Here is an 18626-nt window from a genome sequence, read left to right on the forward strand (position 1 = left end):
GTCATCAAACACAACACCTAGTGAGTCCTTGGAGAATTTTCTCAATGTCGCACCTCCATTTTCACCCAAACAATTCTCAACAACATCTTGTGATGTCACTCGAGCAGCATAGAGAGATACGACGACCTTCTTCAACCTCCTCTTGTTCTTATATCAATGTCTCACCCTCTTCACTAATATCTGTGGGTTGTATGATTGGGGCCAGTGGGGGTAGACCTGTTGGGACTACCGCAGCGGAAGACACTGAAAACAAACAAATCCTTAACGGGTCTATTTAGGTGATTATGCATTCGATTCCAATTTCATGCAATAAACATAGATCTATAGATTACACATCAAATAATCACATTATCATGCATATTCGACATGTATTAATTTGTTACCTCATGATCCATCGTTGGATTGACGTTGCTTGTTGCACCACCCGGAGATCCTTGGTTTATCGACCACGAATCTTCCTTACTATTCCCTTGTCCTTGATCATCCATCCGTGTGGGCGGATCTTGAATAATCAACAAATAGCTTTTGAAGAGATCTAGAAAAACCAAACACAAAACACGAAATTGCCTTGATCTAATCCTATGAATTAGGATAAATCAAGAACAAAACAAGAACCCTAAATATCTCACGTGCTAGGCACGAAAATCGAGCCAAGAGGGAGAGAGAGAGACGCCAAGAATGGCAGCTAGGGTTAGGGTTCAGTGTGTGTTGTGTATTGTGTGGTGTGCTAGGGTTTTCCATACTCCTCACTATTTATAATAGACTTAATGGGCTAGTAAGGGGATCCATTGGATGATTTAAGTGTTGGGCTCGCTCATTAGATAAATTACTAATTAAATCAAATGACCATGATTTAATATATTATAAATGGAATATTATTTTGTTCCACTAAAGAATAATATTGCACTCCCACTTAAATCACCAAATTACAAATAACTTGGGTCCATTTTATTTTATAATATTTCCCGCGTTTAAGATTATCTTGATCCGTCAATTTAATTCTTTTGTCTGCTATGTGACTAGAATTAAATTAATTCTCCAAAGAGTTTTCTAGTTTGAAACTTTATTTATTATTCGTGGAATAAATTCCAACTGCGCAGATTTCTGAATAATAAATTCATTTTTCAAACACCTCATTGGGGATCACCCTTTTAGGGATTTAATCATACCATATCGGGCACGCAAATTCTATGAAATAATATTCGAATACCTTCATGTTATTCAGTTACTACCGCCCAAGATATCATGGTTGAGTTACGTACAAACTCTCCCATATTGATAAGTCAAAGTGGCGTTTGATTAAATAAACAATATTGATATTAATTTCATAGACTAGAAAATACTGAACTTTCTAAAATATATTCTTACAGTAGATAGCAATAAAGAATACATTTCGTATTAGATCCTTTCAGTGCTTTACCACACCGGTGTTACTAATCTCTTCTTAGGTAAGAGAGAATTATCACAAACACCGCAACCATACCATAGGTAGCCAAAGCCTATCTAGGTTGTGAATCCATTTTTCTTCTTACTAGATCTGGTCAAGTCCCCTACTGGTGAACACATGGAAGCCATCATATTCCCCTACTTTAACCTTCTTAGTAAAAAGCCTTTGACTTGTTTATTATATTTCAATAATAAACCATTATATTATGTTATTTATTCTCATAATTAGGTAAACAAGTGGATGTGGCATTTCTTATATACATGCATGAGCTGATTGTACAAAGGCATGTACGCTCGAAGCATCTTTTAGTATACAAACCCCAACAGGGCCATCATGTAGCATTTCGTCCTCTTCTCCTGGTGGAGTTAAATTCAAAGGCAGGACAACAGCTGCAGCGAGCAGCGGTGCCGCTGAACGGTAGTGGCTCATCGGGCTCCAATAGGAGGACGAGCGCTGTGGTGGTGGTGACGGAATTACAGCAATAGTAGGTAGCGAGGGGCTAGATGGATCGTGACAGAGAGAAGGACGCGAGAGGCGCCTGGATTCCGCATCTTGAGGTGGCGGGTAGCTGAGAGGGATTGGTGGAACATATGCCGATGACGACTCCCAAGATGTAGATGAACGCGGTGGCCGGTATGAGGGCGGTGTGGGCTGATATTCCTTCTGCCCCGGGTGATATCCAGCACAGGGCTTTCGCGGGGACTCGTTCAACGAATATGGCGGTTGCCCAAAATTCAAGGTTGTGTACTGCCTCGGCAGCGCGTAGGAGGGATCCATGTCGGTGTAGGGCGGTTGTCCATATAGTGGTCGGTCCCAGCAGGTAGAGCGTCTTGGTTGATCATAAGCCGAGTATCTTTGGGCTGCACAATGCGCCGGAGAATCCCAACCAAAGGGTTGGCGCATAGGTAGCCGAAGCCTCTCAAGTCTTTCAAGTCTCCGGTCGTTCGCTTCCATACGCGACTCCAATTTGTCCAAAGCAGTCCATAGATACTCCAACTTCGCCAGATTGGGGTCCTGTGGCACCGAGGGCAGCTCTAAGGGTCACGCATACCATAGGGCAGTCCCAGATCGAGTGGGCGCAACTCCTTGAATCGTTGTCGTTGCACCTGCTCCAATGGAGTCTCATCCCATCTCTTCTCCAACTTCGTTGTGGCGGCTAAAATCCGATTACATTGCACCAGCGGGGTTTCGCGCCCGCGAGGCCAGATTTCCTTCAATCTTGGCATTGTATTAATGGAGGGAGAGACTTTTGATGAATGGTAAAATCCCTTTAGAGTGATGTAAAAAATGATATTGGTGGTGAATATGTGTAGTTAATAATGGAGAAAAATGAACATAGGATGTTTGCGACGAAGGAGGGGGGAGCTTCTGTTCGAGGGATTTTTTTTTTTGGATGAAGAGGATCACTTTTTCTTTATTGGTGAGACTTCAACGCAGCATGCGAGAATCCTTCCCGTCAGGTGTTGCAAAAGTAGGGTGGGGCGGCTAGAGCTCGGCGAACAGGCTGGACTCGGCAACCAAAGCAGTTGATGTGCGTGGAATATTTTCCGTCAGCCAGCGGTGTTGCTTAGATTCGAGATGATGGGAGGGTGAGAGCACGATGAAAGCACCAGTTGAAGGGTGTTTCCCTTAACAAGCATCGGCGGTGAGTTTCGCTCGGCGGTACAGATAAATTTCCGGCGGCCAACAGGCTCGGCAAACGATGGCAGAGTTTCTATGCGCGGGAGTCACTCCCGTCGGGCAGATAACTCGGCAGCTGATAGAATACTCCGGCATCCAATTAGGATCGGCAGCGGGATTCCAAAATTAGGATTAGAATATACACGATATCTTTGGTGGGGAATAATATTTCATTAATTGATTAAATAAAATGATAACACTATATCCTATTTATAATACTAGAATACCTACTTAATGAACAAGAAACAAATATATGAAAAGATATGCAAAACCCTAATATATCTAAACTAATTAAATGAAGGCTTGTATCAGAGTATGACTTTGGCAACTAAAAATGCCCTCTACATTTTTTGTCAGTAAGCTAGATGGAATCCCAATGATTGCAGCTCGTGGATACCAATCGACAGTGCAACCGATAGCCCCATAAATCAATACCTAGAACACAGCTTCGGAAGCAACGCAGTTGACAATTTTCTAGTCAACATGACAACTATGAGATTTCGGACATGGAGTCATCAAGCGATATGGCGTTAGCATCCCCTTCGAAGGTCGGTTATGGCTAGTGTGTTAAGGAGGAAGGGCAAAGCCAAAGAAAAAGCATGTCATGGATGGGGTAAGAAGTTTATAATTGAGGAGACGATCATGGTGGCTAAGTGTTACATTAACGAGTGTAAGGATATGGTGTAGGGAACTAGCAGGAAGTTTACAAATTCTAGATGCGGATTTATCAGACATTCAACAAGATCAAGCCCAAATGGGCATGGCCTCGCGAATGGGATCACCTCTGCCAGCATTGTGCCAGATTCAAGCAGAGATGTCCAAATTTTCTGCCATCTACTACAACGTTCAAAAGACATAGGGCAATTTGGACGATAATCCCCACAAGGCTTTCAAGACATTCGTTATGGATCACTTGAAGTTCAAGTCGGGTTATGAGTTTGGCGGCCCGAATAGGACTCAAATCAATGCCGACGAAAATACTTTAGCAACAGGGGTGATTCCTTTGACTTAAACCCCATGTGGAGGAGAGTGTTGCACACAGATGTCAACCGAAAGTCGTGCCATGGACCAAAAAGCTGCCAAGAGAAAGGCCAATGAGAAGGGCGTGTCTGCAAGCGGTACGACCGAGCCTAGCCAAGCGAAGTGCATAGATCCCAACGTGAAGGAGATGGCCTCTATGTTGAAGATGAAGAACTGAAAGTCCACAATGAAACTATGGACAGGGGCACAAAACTAGGAAGAGCGCCAAATGCACTACAACTTGATCCAACTGTTTCACTCCAATTTGGGACTTAGGCGTGTTATTTTCTAGTTTTAGTTTTATTAATCTATGTACTATTCATTTATGTTTTTTTATTTTATATAGTTTTTATTATTGTGTTTTTAATCTGTATATTTTCTTCATATTTTGCAATTTTATTTCTTTTCTGACTCAAAAATTACAAGGAAAACATGAAGAAGGTCAAAAGTAGTGAAATAAGACTAACAAGGGAACTACCTTATTACATGTGTTTTGGCTGAAATAAAAAATGTTGACATAGTAGAGGAAAATTGGATTAATTATTGATAAGGCTCGTTTCATGCGTTGGTTTTGGATTAAAATTATATGCTTTTGGGGGAGATAATGCACAAATTTTGAGCTTAAGTGTGCAGAAATCTATTGGATCCGGGAGTTGTGTAAATTGACCTGGCAGATACAAAATAGTTGAGTTTGAAGTAAAATACCAGAAGTCGTCGCTCGGACCTAGGAGAATCAGGAAGTTGACGACAGGAGTAGAAATGGAGCAAAAGTGCAGAAAAAGTCATCTACCTGGTCAAGGAGACATAATGGCGTGATGGAGGTGAAGCGCAGAAAAAGTCATCTACCTGGTCAAGGAGACAGAATGGTGTGCTGACATGAAGATCCTCAATTATTGCAAGGGTAAAATGGTCAAATACCGACAAGAAGTTGCCTTAAGGTTGAAGTTAAAGCCACTCTATAAATAGAAGCTTTCCACAATGAAGAGGGAGCGCTTAACGCTATCGTAGTTTAGGTAGGAAGCTCTCATAGGCGCTTAACGCCACCGCTCTCTTAGTTTAGTTAGATAGTTTGTTGCTTTCTTAGCTTAGTTCAATGGTTTCATCGGAGTAATTGACGACTTCACCGTTGGATCTCGACTCATTTCCAGTTTTATGAAGCTTTGGTGTTTATTTTCATGTTGATGATGTTTTTACTTATGTTTCTTGGATGCTTTTCGCAATTGGTAGCTTAGATGTTTAGATCCATGTTGTTTACATGATTTCCAGTAGTTTAGAGGTTGAGATTTAGTTGTTCACGTGCTCGATTTCTGAGATCCGATAGTTTAGGTGATGCATGCAAGGTAATCTGTGTTCATTTCGTTTTCTGCTTGACCCAGTAGCGTAGATCTGGTAGTTCTAGCTTGAATTTCGTGTTTACGTCTCGTTTTGAAGCATGCTCTGTTTTATTTCGTCAATGGTGTTGAAGCTCTGTTCTATGCTCTGTTTTTACTTGGTTAGAGAATCAGATCTGCTTTTTGCTTTTGCTTTTTGGTTTTCCAGCTTTTCTGTCAGCCCAACTAGTTTGAGAAAAATGGTCCCCACTTTACTTTTACACTTTGTCTGCCTGTTTTAGGAAAGCCTTTAGCTTGGTTAGTAAGTTTCAATTGTTTTCTTTAGTTGCTTTCATGATTTATTAAAATGATGAAAAATATTTTCGTGTTTTATTTTCCTTCCGTACTTCTCCCGTCTCCTAGGTCAGGTAAATAGAGTCCAGTTTAATTCCGCCAGGTCAAGTAGATTAGAGTTTTAACCCACTCAATGAATGCGTGGCAGCAGCCGACCCCTTTTCCGCTTGTGTCATAGAAACGATCTCGAGTAGGTCCATAGTCCCTGTGGTTCGACCCCGCTCTTGCCGCTTATACTTAGTAATATTTGTTGCATTAGTGGGAAAATTATAAATCTTGTTGAAAGGAGGGACACGTGCACACGACACACGTGCAAAAACCCGATCTTCAAATGGCGCCGTTGCCGGGGAAACCATGCATTGAAACGTGCCTTATTCCTTTTTCTTGTCTTCATACTTGAGGGCAAGTATGGTTTAAGTGTGAGCAGTTTGATATGGCTCGTTTCATGCGTTGGTTTTGGGTTAAAATTATATGCTTTTGGGGGAGATAATGCACAAATTTTGAGCTTAAGTGTGCAGAAATCTGTTGGATCCGGGAGTTTGTGTAAATTGACCTGGCAGATGCAAAATAGTTGATTTTGAAGTAAAATACCAGAAGTCGTCGCTCGGACCTAAGAGAATCAAAAGTTGGCGACAGGAGCAGAATGGAGCGAGAGCAGACTATTTTAAAGAGTCTTACTCAAGGGCAGGAGCGTAAAATCACCAGAGGGGATACCCTAGGGATCAGAGCCTCACATATATAAAGAGCTCAACCTTGAAGAACAAGACAGTCGTGGAATAGCCACTTCTACGCTCTCCTAGCTCTAGCTCTAGTTCACTACTTAAAAATTTTCATCTTGGACTGCTGCGCACTTGGACATGGAGGATTCTGGCCACCGTGGTTCTCATCGTCATCGTTGTTATTTTGCTGTGTAACACCGCCTTGTGGAGGCGAAGAAACAATTTTATTTGCTTTCGTTTAGTACCTTGTTGGTTTTTAAGTTTTGCAACTCTAGTTTCTTGCTTTGATCTACTGGATTCAGACCTATTTCTAGTTATTATGGAAGTTTATGTTTGCTTTTGGTTGAATATCTCTGAGTTTATGTTCATCTCTTGTTTTTAGCTTTCGTTCTTGTTTGTTGTTGGATGTTTGGAGCTGAGATCTGTGTTTGTTGTTGGAGGTTGGGAATTTGCATATGAAGATGTTTGGATTTGTTGAATCTTGGTGTTTCGGAGTTGGAGTTTCGCATATTTGGTGCTTGATGTTTACGTTATGCATGATTATGGGTATTTACTTTCTGTTTCTGCATCCTTTAGGTCCAGTAGCGTAGATCTGTTAGTTTAGGCTTTAATTTCTCGTTTTAAGTCTAGATCTAAAGTTTGCTCTGTTTTCATGGTGTTTAAAACTCTGTTTTCTCTGCTATTCTCGTTTGATTCCTGAAGAAGATGAAGTTGTTGGTAGTTAGAACCAGATCTGCTTTATGTCAGTACTTTTCTGCATGTACTTTACTTTTTCTGCATATCTGCTAGACCTGTCAGTACGATCTACTTTGTCTCTTTTACTTTTCTGCATGCTTTTCCAGACCCTGGTAGTTTGAGGAAACTTGTCTTGCTTTTCGCTTTATGCTTGTCTGTCCAAATTAGGAAAGTCTGTCTAGTTAAGTTTACTCCAGTTGTCTTAGAACTTTAAAATATCTCATTTTCTCTGAGTCATGTATGTTCCGTACGCTTTCGTTTCTTAGACCCAGTAAGTAGAGTAAAGTTTTTCTGATCCTTTAGACCAAGTAGGTAGAGTAAAGTTCTTCTGATCTATTAGACCAAGTAGGTAGAGTAAAGTTCTTCTGATCTATTAGACCGAATAGGTAGAGTAAAGTTTCGCTTATCTCTCAGACCCAGTAGTTTTAAGTTCTCGACCCACAAAAATTGCGTGGCAGCAGCCAACCCCTTTCTTTTCCAAAACATCCTCAAATGCAGTTTCGTAACACCTACTTCCTCGTGGGATCGATCCTTTACTTCCATGTGCTAAGTTATAATATAGTGGGTTGAGGTTTTTGAAGGGACAGAGTGCACCCAACGACCCCTTTCTGATAAGTCTCATGATCTTCTAGCCTTTGAAGTCTAGTCGAATCCTCTGGACCTGTTAGATCGAGTGACACATATCACAAGTACAAACTCGCACTGCATTTATGGGACCTGTCAAAACGGCGCCGTTGCCGGGGACTATGGTGTTATCTACTTGATTTTGTTTCTATGACACTGTAAATAGCTTTCGACTTTCTTCAATTTTCTGTTTTTGATCGTTTTCTTTTGTCTAGGCATGACTTCTTATCCAAGGTGTTTCCAAGGTTGAAAAAAACCAAGGCTGAAGTGAAGAAGGAAAGCTCTCCAGTTACATGTGGATGAAAGAATGCCTATGGGGCCAGGGAGTTTCCTCATTCTTTCCATTTTATGTTTATTGGTTGCATTTATATAGTCCTTGGATACTTTAGAAGCTCATTTTGTAAATACTTTTAGCCGAGTTTTGATTCTTGTGAATACTTTTCTAAGAAAATCCAAAAACATTTTAAAAATCAGAAAATTTCAAAAATATTTTATGTTCTTAAAAAAAAAAAAAAAATTAAATATAAAAAAAAGAGTTTTTAGGGATAATTCGGAGCTATGCGTAGTGGAATCCACTACGATTCCACTACGCATGCACCCTATTATTGCCTAACTGGTCAGTTTGCTAAGTACTCTTCGGGAATCTACTGGGTCAGGTAGATAGGAAGGAATTTGAAAATTTTTGTACTGAACCAGTATACTCCCAAGAATACTTGAGCAAAAGTTGTACATAGTGTGAATATGTTTTTCTGAAATTCCTTATTAAAATCCAAATAAAGAAAAAATTTTAATCCCAAAAAGATTTTCGAAATTCTAAGTAAATCTGGGGAAGAAGTTTATAAATGAAAAAAAAAAAAAAATTCTTTTGGATCTTACATCCACTTGACCAGTTTGCTTAAGAATTTCAAGTTTTAGTTTCGTAGGTCAGGTAAAGAGTACAAGGGACCGATAAGGAATTCCAATGATGAAGTTCCCAATTTAAGAAATAAGGAAGGCGACTACCTGACCCAGCAGAATGGCAAGGCAGAAACATGGGAAACAGAGGATTCTGCCCAGTAGTTAGGCAAGCACCACCAGCACCCCCAGGAAGGCTGACTCCAAAAGGAGCTAGGAGAAGAAGTGACCCCACCCCCCAGTGACCAAGTAATTTTACGTTTCAGTTTTTGATTTTCTTTTCTTTTGTCAAGTATCTATGTTTGCATGTTTTCTCTGTTTTAAGCATGCTTGTCGTGTCTGTGTATATGTGTTTTGTGTGCTTCTCCCACTTAGCCCAATCATTGGTCTAAGTGTGAGAAGTTTATGTTAATACGACATGCTTTGGTATCTGTTAGTTTGTTTATCTTCTCCCACTTACCCGATGCTCGGTCTAAGTGTGAGAAGTTTGCTTTTGTAAATATATGTTTTGTGAGTCTGTGATTGTCGCACTAACTTAGCCATGTTTTCCACTTCACCAGAATTGCTTGGGGACAAGCATGGTGAAGTGGGAGGGGGGAGGGAGTTAGTGCAAGTCAGTGTCAAGCATGTGCGTCTGTTTGCTAGGTCTAGTAGCTAGTAGTGTGTCGTTTAGTAGGAAATTTTGTGTTTGTGCATAACTGGTAAATAGAAAGCAAATGCCCCTTAGTGAGAGTAATTGAAGAGAGAATGCATGTCAACTTTGATGCCCTTTTCCATAATAAATCAAAATCGGTTTGGATGAAGTAAGGACGATAGAATATGCCTCGACTGATCTAGTTGTGAAGCCCTCCATAAAAGAGTTATAAGCCTTAAATACTTCATACTAACACAAAATGAGAGGGCTGCCACGTGATGCTTAGGAAGAGAACTTAGAAGGAGAAAAGTTTTGGTGATAGAAGTAACCTCTCGGGCCTAGGGAAAGGGTACTGGAGGTATAAGCTGGACGAAGTCCATGGCCTAAAAAGGAGGAATAAGTTGGACAAAGTCCAGAAAGTCTGAAAAAAAAAAAACCCTGGAGGTATAAGCTGGACGAAGTCCAGGGAGGTATAAGCTGGACAAAGTCCAGGAAGGAAGGGGAGAAAAAAATTATAATAAGAGTAAAGACAGGGGAACTCTCTGACCCGAGGCATCAGTGGTATGGCAATATAAGAGCGAATGATCCTAACATCCCTGGTGTGGAATGAGTGATCGAGCGAATCCAACAATTAGTAAAGTTAGAGGCTATCTTGACAAACTGACAAGCCGATTAGATAGAAGAAGGGAAGGGAAAGATTCGGAGACTGTAGGTTCATGGATTGACCTTAATCTTGTGGGGATGGCTGCTAGAAAATAAACCAGTTTATGCATTAATGTGTCAATGTGTTTTAGAATGTGTGTTTGTGTCTGTTTTCTTTGTCTAAGTCCTTTAGAGTCTAGGTCTAGTGTTTGTTTCATTTCTTTAAAGTCGGTCAAGTGAAAACCATGCATTGAAACTTGCCTTATTTCTTTTATCTTGTCTTTCATACTTGAGGACAAGTATGGTTTAAGTGTGAGCAATTATGCTTGAAAATGAAGACATTATTTTGGATGCCCTAAAGCCCTAAAGGACCAATTTGATTCAGTACGAATTTTAAGAAATTATTTAACTTTGTGAAGAAAAGTGAATCATAAAATTAATGGAATATGGATCTTACTTTTAGTATTTGTTTTATATAATATATTGTAAGTGGAAAAGGTTAGGGGAATGTAGGTCCATGTATTGAAAGTGAATAGATCTTTTTAATCGCGGACATGCCGAAATTAGAGGGTAGAGTTAAAAAGAATGTGGACATCTGAGTGTTCGGAGGGAGAGTTAGATAGAAAATGTAATTAAAGTATTATTATTGGAGAATGGTTCACACCTCAATAAAGAAAAGAGGATCCAAAATTAGAAAGTACACACTCTTGTGGGACAGACTAAAAAAGAAAGAGTGCATACTCATGTGGAACGGAGAGAATACAATAGAATAAAAGAAATAAAATAAAATGGAAAAAAAAATTATGAACGAAAATAAAATAAACCCTACTAGTGCTTTAATATTGAAATAAACATATTTGTGATGTTTTCTATGATTATTTTCTTAAACAATGATTAACAAATACTCCCTCTGTCCCCGATTAAGAGTCACACTTTTCCATTTCGGTTCGTCCCCAATTAAGAGTCACACTCCACTTTTACCATAAATAGTAAGTAGGTTCCACATTCCACTAACTCAATTCACTCACATTTTATTATAAAACCAATATAAAAAAATGGGTCCCACATTCCACTAACTTTTTCTACAACTTTTCTTTACATTTCTTAAATCTCGTGTCCGGTCAAAATGTGACTCCTAATCGGGGACGGAGGGAATAATAATCAAATACAAATGTAACGAGTAAAGGATTTAGATAAAAACTGAAAGATGTTCAACAAAAAGCCTAAATGTCACAACCCGTTGTTTGTGAACTTAAGTAAAACAATAAATAACATAAAGTAAGAGCATTGACAATGCAGCCCCGTTCGAGGTGGCTGCCCAACGAGACTGTATTTCTCTTCAAGGCTGCCCGAAAAACAGCCCCAAGCCCGACTATATCGTCGGCCGCCCGACGGCGCTTGCAACTACATTGCAGCGCAACCGCACATAATTCCTTTTTTATTATTGATTTGATAAATAATTAAATATTGATATCCACATTTTCTTCTCATTTTTCACATCTCTTACTCTCTCTTTTCTCACTTCCAATTTTTGATCTATCTTCAAATTTGTCGGAAATGAATTGAAGAGCTCAAACATTGTTCGTGCAATATGCATACGCAATAGGATGAGATCCATACAATCTGGAAAATTAGATTATGATAAGGAGAGATTCGACGAAGCCAGTTGTTACGTACACTTCCCATTTCTTCGATGTTAAGCGCCTTCGCTTGATGACCAAGTTGATCGAGGAGCTCGAGAAAAAATTGGAAGTTAAAATATATAGTAATTATTATATTTAAATCTATACAATATATGAAAGGGGAGTTTTGAGGGTTTTTAGGAAAATAAGAGGAATTTTAGGGGTATTTAGGGAAATGGCCATTTGAAATAGATATTGAATGAATTCAACATATATAAAACATGTGATTAGTGTTAGTTGGTTATTTAATTTCCATAGTTAGTGGATTAGTGGTATAGTTAGTGGTAATGTTGCACAACAAATTCTATTTATTTAGTCATTGATAGATACGGATAATATTTAATTTGATTATTTTTGGGTGTTAGTAGAGTGATGAAACCCTAGGGATTTAGGATTTCGTTACTGGATTTGATGGTGGGGTTTGATATTATTATGCTATTCCTTGGGGTTCTGTTTGAGGAATTGCTCTGTTTTTCGAGTGGGGTGGTTTTGATTGGATTATGTTGCTTATGTGTTGTTCTTCTTGAACATTGAGGCTTTGAGAAGCTCGGGATATCGACAGTAAATTGCTTAGTGAAATTTGGAAATTTGGATTGTGTGAGTGGAGGTGCTGGTAATTTCGTACTTTGTAGCAGACGGGGTGGCCCCCTTTGTTGCGGCCGTGCATGAACACGGCCTTTTAAAATTCTTCTTCGTGTTGTTTATGTTGTTCTCTTTGCAGGTCTTTATGGTGGAAGTGATTTATGTTTTGAAGTGTCGAGCTTAATTATGTGATTTTTTTCCTTTTCTTTATGTACTATTGTGAAGTGTCGAATGTATAATTGTTTCATGTAGTGCTCTATATGAATATTAGGTTGGTGGCAGCTCTTATTCATTTGTCTTTCCTGGAGGTGGTATGGGTGGTAGCAGCTACACGGGAAGTAGGCGATGCGGGAATACTATTAGGGTATGCAACCAGTTTTTTTTTTCCGGCTAAATGCATGTATATCGGTTGTATATTCCATGCTATTTTGCTGTATTTTTGTTGATGATTTTGATCGATTTGGCTATCTTCTAATATATATTTACACATTATTTTTATTGACATGTGTTCGTGATTAATCTTTTGTAGTATAGATCTAAAAGTGATTTAAATGATATGTGATTTGTGTGCAATTTTTAGTTTATAAACTTATTTGATTATATTGAGTTTAGAACTTTTTAGTTTCTCATTCGGTATATGTGTTATTTTTTTTTCTTTGTTTGATTTTATATTTTTTAATAATTTTTTTATTTTATATATTTATGATTTCAGATTTCATATAATGATATTTTTATGAATTTATAAAATCATTTCACAGTATAAAATAAGTTTAAATAAAAGAGAATGAGTCGTGCATCGCACGTGGGTGATACTAGTTAGTTTAATTTGAAGTAATATGAAGTAGAAATGTAACATCCCACTTTTTTCGAACCCTAATTTTTGGGACGTGAAAATTTTTGCATTAAATGCTTTTAATGCTATGATATATGTGGATTAAATTATGAGTGATTATTGCATGGCTCTTGTGACCTAATTGCGAATTGGAGTTAAATAGTCAAACTTGTAATATATGACGTGGCTATTAAATAGTAAATATTGTGGAAAATATGACGTGGTCGTGGAATGGTCAAAGTCGTTGGAGAAATGTGAAATGGAGGTGAAATTTGAATGGTAGATTTTGTGATGCGAATATGTGAATATTTTGATGCGGGGTGAAATAATATAGTGGTGAATTATTTTCCTAAAGGATGAGTGAGAATTAAATAGGAGCATTATTTATTCACATGGAATTATCGACCCTCCAATTTATTGGAAAGAAATCCTATTTTTCTTGGATTTAATTATTGCTTGGGATAATTATCCAAATTAAATCCAAGGTCCGATTATTCACATTTATTTCATGAAATTTTCGGCCCTTATGGTTATTTCATGGAGATTTTCGAAATCTCCTATATTATGGGAGAAGGGATTATTTTATTTTATTATTTGATCCCTTGTTTATTCTCTTCCATAAATAAATTCAAATATCCTAGCATATCTTGTCATATCTAAGAAGATCTTGTCATATCCTAATTAAATTAGGATTTTAATTAATTCCTTGTGGAGGGAATTGAAATCTACGCCACTTTCTACTTTTTTTTGGGAGAAATATTATTATTTTGCTCCGTGATATTTTATTCTACTCCGTAAAATATCAAATTAAATAATAGGCTAATTAAATAGCCTAAGATTTCGAAATCCCCTTATTTCTCCTAGCAAATCACGCCAACTATAACCACCATATCTCCTCAAATCTTTTATTTATTTAATTGTTGGATTAAATCTTGCACTCTATAAATATAAGAGTGAGAACCTAACCCTAGCACACCAAAATCATGCCCCCACTCCCAAAATCACGTCTCTCTCTTTCTCCCCACTCTCTCAAAATTTTCTTCTACTTTCTCCAATATTTCTTCATCTTTTGGAGAAGAATTGAAGTTGAAATTCAAGAATCTTTGAAGAATCAAGGCTACTACTTTGTTTCTACCGTTCATTCTACCGAAAAATGTATTTTTATTTTGATCTTTTCTTCATCTACCGATTAATCGGTGTTCTTAAGTCCACATGCATTTAGATTGAGTGATGGGGAAATTAATTGATGAATGGGATGCACATGTGTGTGTGTGTGTGTGAAACCGTGTGTGTGTGTTGGTGTGTGTGTGGGTGTGTTTTGAAAACACTCATGCGTGACACGATTTGATGATAAATCTGGGGTTGTTGTGCGAATGAAAGCGATATGATAATCGTACTTTGATTTTGAATGGTGATATTAAAACTAATCGATGGGAAAAAGGGAAAAAGTGGGAACATGCATGATTTTGATCAATAATTGAGACTTACTTGTAATACATAAATTAAAGGTGACACCTCGCGCTCACGGAGTGATAGCAAGAAGAAGAACATACTTGTGATCTAGGAATCGAGGTGGGCTTTATTCTTAAACTGATTTATGTTGCAAATTTATGAAAGTGAAGAAATAAGGGTGGATTAAACTGTTATGTCATGCCTGTGATTGTTTTAGATATTGTGTGTGCCTGATGCCTAGTTTGCGAGTGCGCTCCATTAGGCTATAGGGCTATATAAACGAATCCGGGTCTGAGTAGGGCTGCAAACCCTATCAGGCTAGTGTACACGGGAAATCGGGAGCCGTCCTTGCTAGTCGGCCGGTCTCGTGGGCGAAAGTGTGGCCATACTTCGTCGCACCATGATATTGTTGATTGATGAGAAAATGGGAGGTATTGTTTGACTGGCCAGTCCATGAAATATTTTTGTGATACTCAATGATATTCTTTAAATAAATGCAAAACCTCAAGTTCACTATAGTAAGGGTGGCATAACTATTAAAACGTTCTGGCATGAGTCTACTGAGTATGTTTAAAATACTCAGCCCTGCATGTGTTTTCCCTATGTGCAGGTTGAGCGATGACGAGCGGGTGGCGGTGTTGAACTAATAAATTGAATAATGATATGATCGTTTGAAACATCAAGTGGAGTTGTGTCTTCATACATGTTCTTCACTTTTCTCTTGGTTGCTTCCGCTAAACATGAAAATTAGTATCATCGTTTTTGAATTATTTCGTTATTGCTTAGAATATTGAGACATAATGTGTTTTGTTGGATTTATATTAAACCCTTGCCTTTTGAGCATATTCCATGATGTCTATCCATTATTATTTTCTTGATTAAGCCGTTGACCTATTGCTTTAATAGTGCATTTAATACTTTGGTCAAATCCCTTTAAGTGGAACCCTAGCCTATGTTGTGTTGTTTTAAGTCTGCCTAGGTAGCAGTCGCCGTATTTATTGTACCCTAGAATGTCGGGTTGTTACAAGAAATCTTTCTTTTTTTTTAAGTACGATTGTGAAATTGAGTTGGGGCTAAAATATAGCTAAAATTGGGGTGGGCTACATTGTAGGTGTGAGGGTTGAAACGAGAAAAGCTGATGTGGCAGCTGAAAAATTAGGTTCAGGCAGAATTTATTGAGGCGCACTGTGAATGCCCTAAGGGTGTCCACTATAGTTGGCCAGGCCAGGCCACAAAACGTGGCCAAGCCATAAAATTGTGGCCGGGCCACCAACGCCCATGTTTTACACTATAGTGGACATGCCCAAGCCACCAAATAATTTATTTTTTTTCATTTCGTGTATGTTTTAATTAAAAATGGGTATATTTATAGAATTTGTGTAGGAATGAGGTAAAAAAATGTGTATACTTATGAATTAAAAAAAAAAAAATTCGAAAATAGAGAGAGCCATGGCTAGCCGCGGCCCGTGGCAAATGCAATAGGAGGGCCGCGGCTCGCGCCCAAGAGCCGCGGCCGGGCCACGATCGTGGCGCTCCCGTGTCCACCCCCCCTCGCCGCGGCTGCCCACCCCAGTCACTATAGGGAGCCGCGGCTCGCGGCTCTCCCGTGGCCCGGCCGCGGCTCCCCTATAGTGGATACTCTAAATATTATTTTGGAGAGGATGTCCTCCACTAGAATTCAAGCTAAACGACAATATAAAAGAACTATGGATTTTTCAAACCAAGATGGATCTGACTAGCTTAAATGTCCGACCACCTTCTCATATACAATTAGCCAAGCTTTCTTACAATGACCGAAAATCATCATTCAACGCACCAATAGATCAAGACGCTGAAATGAAAGTTTTTGTTGGACTAATAAAGAAAATACTACAAAAGCACAACAACTATAAACTGAAAGTGCAACTGAAATTGAGATTGAATAAGCATAGCTAATCATATATAGGTCGCGACAATAAGAGTGTCCACTATAGATGGTCGGGCCAAGCCATAAAGTGTGGCCAGGCCACAAAATCGTGGCCGGGCCACCAATCCCCATGTTTCCCACTATAGTGGACATGGCCAAGCCACCAAAAATTTTATTTTTTCCATTTTGTTTATATTTTATCTTTACTACAATAATAATTGAAAAAATGCATACGAACTAAAATTAAAACAAAATCTTCGTTGTATTATACAAAGGGGTAAAATTATACAACGAAAATTTTCGACTTCTAATAAACTACTTTCCCAACGCATATCACGCTCTACGCCCTCCTCCCCTACGATTCCAAACCTCTTCTACCATATCAGCCTGCAGTGTCGTATGTGATGTTTCCCTCCGCATATCGGCGAACCGTTGGATCAAGTATGCATCACTACGCGGTACACCCATCTGCAGTGGGGCGGTTGCAACACCGTGACTCGGACTTGCACCCTCTTCCGGTGCCCAGTTCTCTGCAAAATATCCTTCATCCTCTATTATCATATTGTGCAATAAGATACATGCATACATGATGGAGGCGACATCATTTTCGTGCCATTGTCGAACCGGGCACCGAAGAATGGCCCATCGCGATTGGAGGACACCAAAAGCACGCTCAACGTCCTTCCTAGCACTCTCTTGTTTGGCCGCAAAATAGGATTGTTTCGGCCCAACCGGCTGCCGGATCGTCTTGACAAACACGGGCCAACGAGGGTATATCCCATCGGCTAAGTAGTATGCCCTGTTGTACTGCGTCCCGTTGGCCATGAATCTGACCGTCGGACCCTCACCCCGACACTCATCATTGAAGAGATGGGACGAATCTAGTACGTTGATGTCGTTGTTCGACCCTGCGACACCAAAATAGGCATGCCAGATTCGCAGTCGGTAGTCAGCAACAACTTCCAATATCATTGTTGGGTGTCTTCCTTTGAATCCAAATGTGAACTGCCCCTTCCAAGCAACCGGGCAGTTCCTCCACTCCCAGTGCATGCAATCGATGCTGCCCATCATCCCCGGAAAATTATGCACTCGCCCGTGCATATCTATCAATCTCTGGCACTCATCGGCATTTGGCTTCCGTAGATACTCAAGACCGAAGATGGCCTGGATACAATTACAAACCGCCTCAGCGCCGTCGGGCAGCTTGTTTCACCCAACTGTAGGTATTCGTCGAACATATCGCTGGGTCCGGCATAGGCAAGCTGCCTAATTGCAGCGGTACACTTCTAATATGTCGACAACCCGGGTCGGCCGGTAGCATCATTGCGCAATGTGAAGCACCTGTACTGCTGCGCCAATGTATTCGTTATATGGATGAATAGCCGTTGCGACATTCTGAAGCGGCGACGGAAAATCTCTGCTGGGTAACGGGGGTTATCGCCAAAGTAGTCTTCTACCAACCGCTGGTGTGCCCCGACATGGTCACGCCAGATGGTCCGCCGATGATAGAACGGGCGAACGAACGCCGCCGCCGCCTCCTCCTCTTCTGCTTCCCGTTGCACCTCTTGAACGAGTTCATCGAACTCCCTATCCACCAATTGTTGGAACTCATCGCCGGAACTCATTTTTCAAAAGTATAATTGGTGATAAAATGAAAAGAGTGGAGATTGGAATGGTGTAAAAAATTGGGGAAAAATGGGTATATTTGTAGAAGAAATTAAAAAAAAAAATTCGGAAAAGGGGAGCCGCGGCTCGTGGCCGGTACTATAGGAGGGCCGCGGCTCGCGCCCAAGCGCCGCGGCCAGGCCACGATCACCACCCACGTCCCCCTCCCCGCGGCTGCCCACCCCTCTCACTATAGGGAGCCGCGGCTCGCGGCTCTCCCGTGGCCCGGCCGCGGCTCGCCTATAGTGGACACTCTAATTCTTCTGTAGATGCTTGATTCCTCAGATCTCCACTCTCAAACTAAACTGAAATATTAATAATCATCTACTGATTCCATCGTTCGAATTTCAAATTATTTGGGTATCATTTTTTTTGGCGATGTTGGCGTGATTATTTTATATAGATTCATTGTATAATAATCAAACATGTTATTATTACAATTTGGTAT

At 39.8% G+C, this 18626-nt stretch overlaps 1 protein-coding gene across 1 annotated transcript; it reads right to left on the minus strand.

The window, feature by feature from the left end:
* Positions 1-16846: 16846 nt before the first annotated feature.
* Positions 16847-17581, minus strand: LOC125195714. Its single transcript, XM_048093890.1, has one exon. It carries the CDS (start codon positions 17579-17581, stop codon positions 16847-16849), a length of 735 nt encoding a protein of 244 aa, XP_047949847.1.
* Positions 17582-18626: the final 1045 nt, after the last annotated feature.

The sequence above is a fragment of the Salvia hispanica genome, chromosome 1 (assembly GCF_023119035.1).
Source record: "Salvia hispanica cultivar TCC Black 2014 chromosome 1, UniMelb_Shisp_WGS_1.0, whole genome shotgun sequence".
In the NCBI taxonomy this organism is placed as follows: domain Eukaryota; kingdom Viridiplantae; phylum Streptophyta; class Magnoliopsida; order Lamiales; family Lamiaceae; genus Salvia; species Salvia hispanica.

Bases quoted from the DNA above. Each gene is read 5' to 3' on its own strand.
- LOC125195714 (XM_048093890.1), bottom strand. From the start codon at position 17,581: ATGGGCAGCATCGATTGCATGCACTGGGAGTGGAGGAACTGCCCGGTT.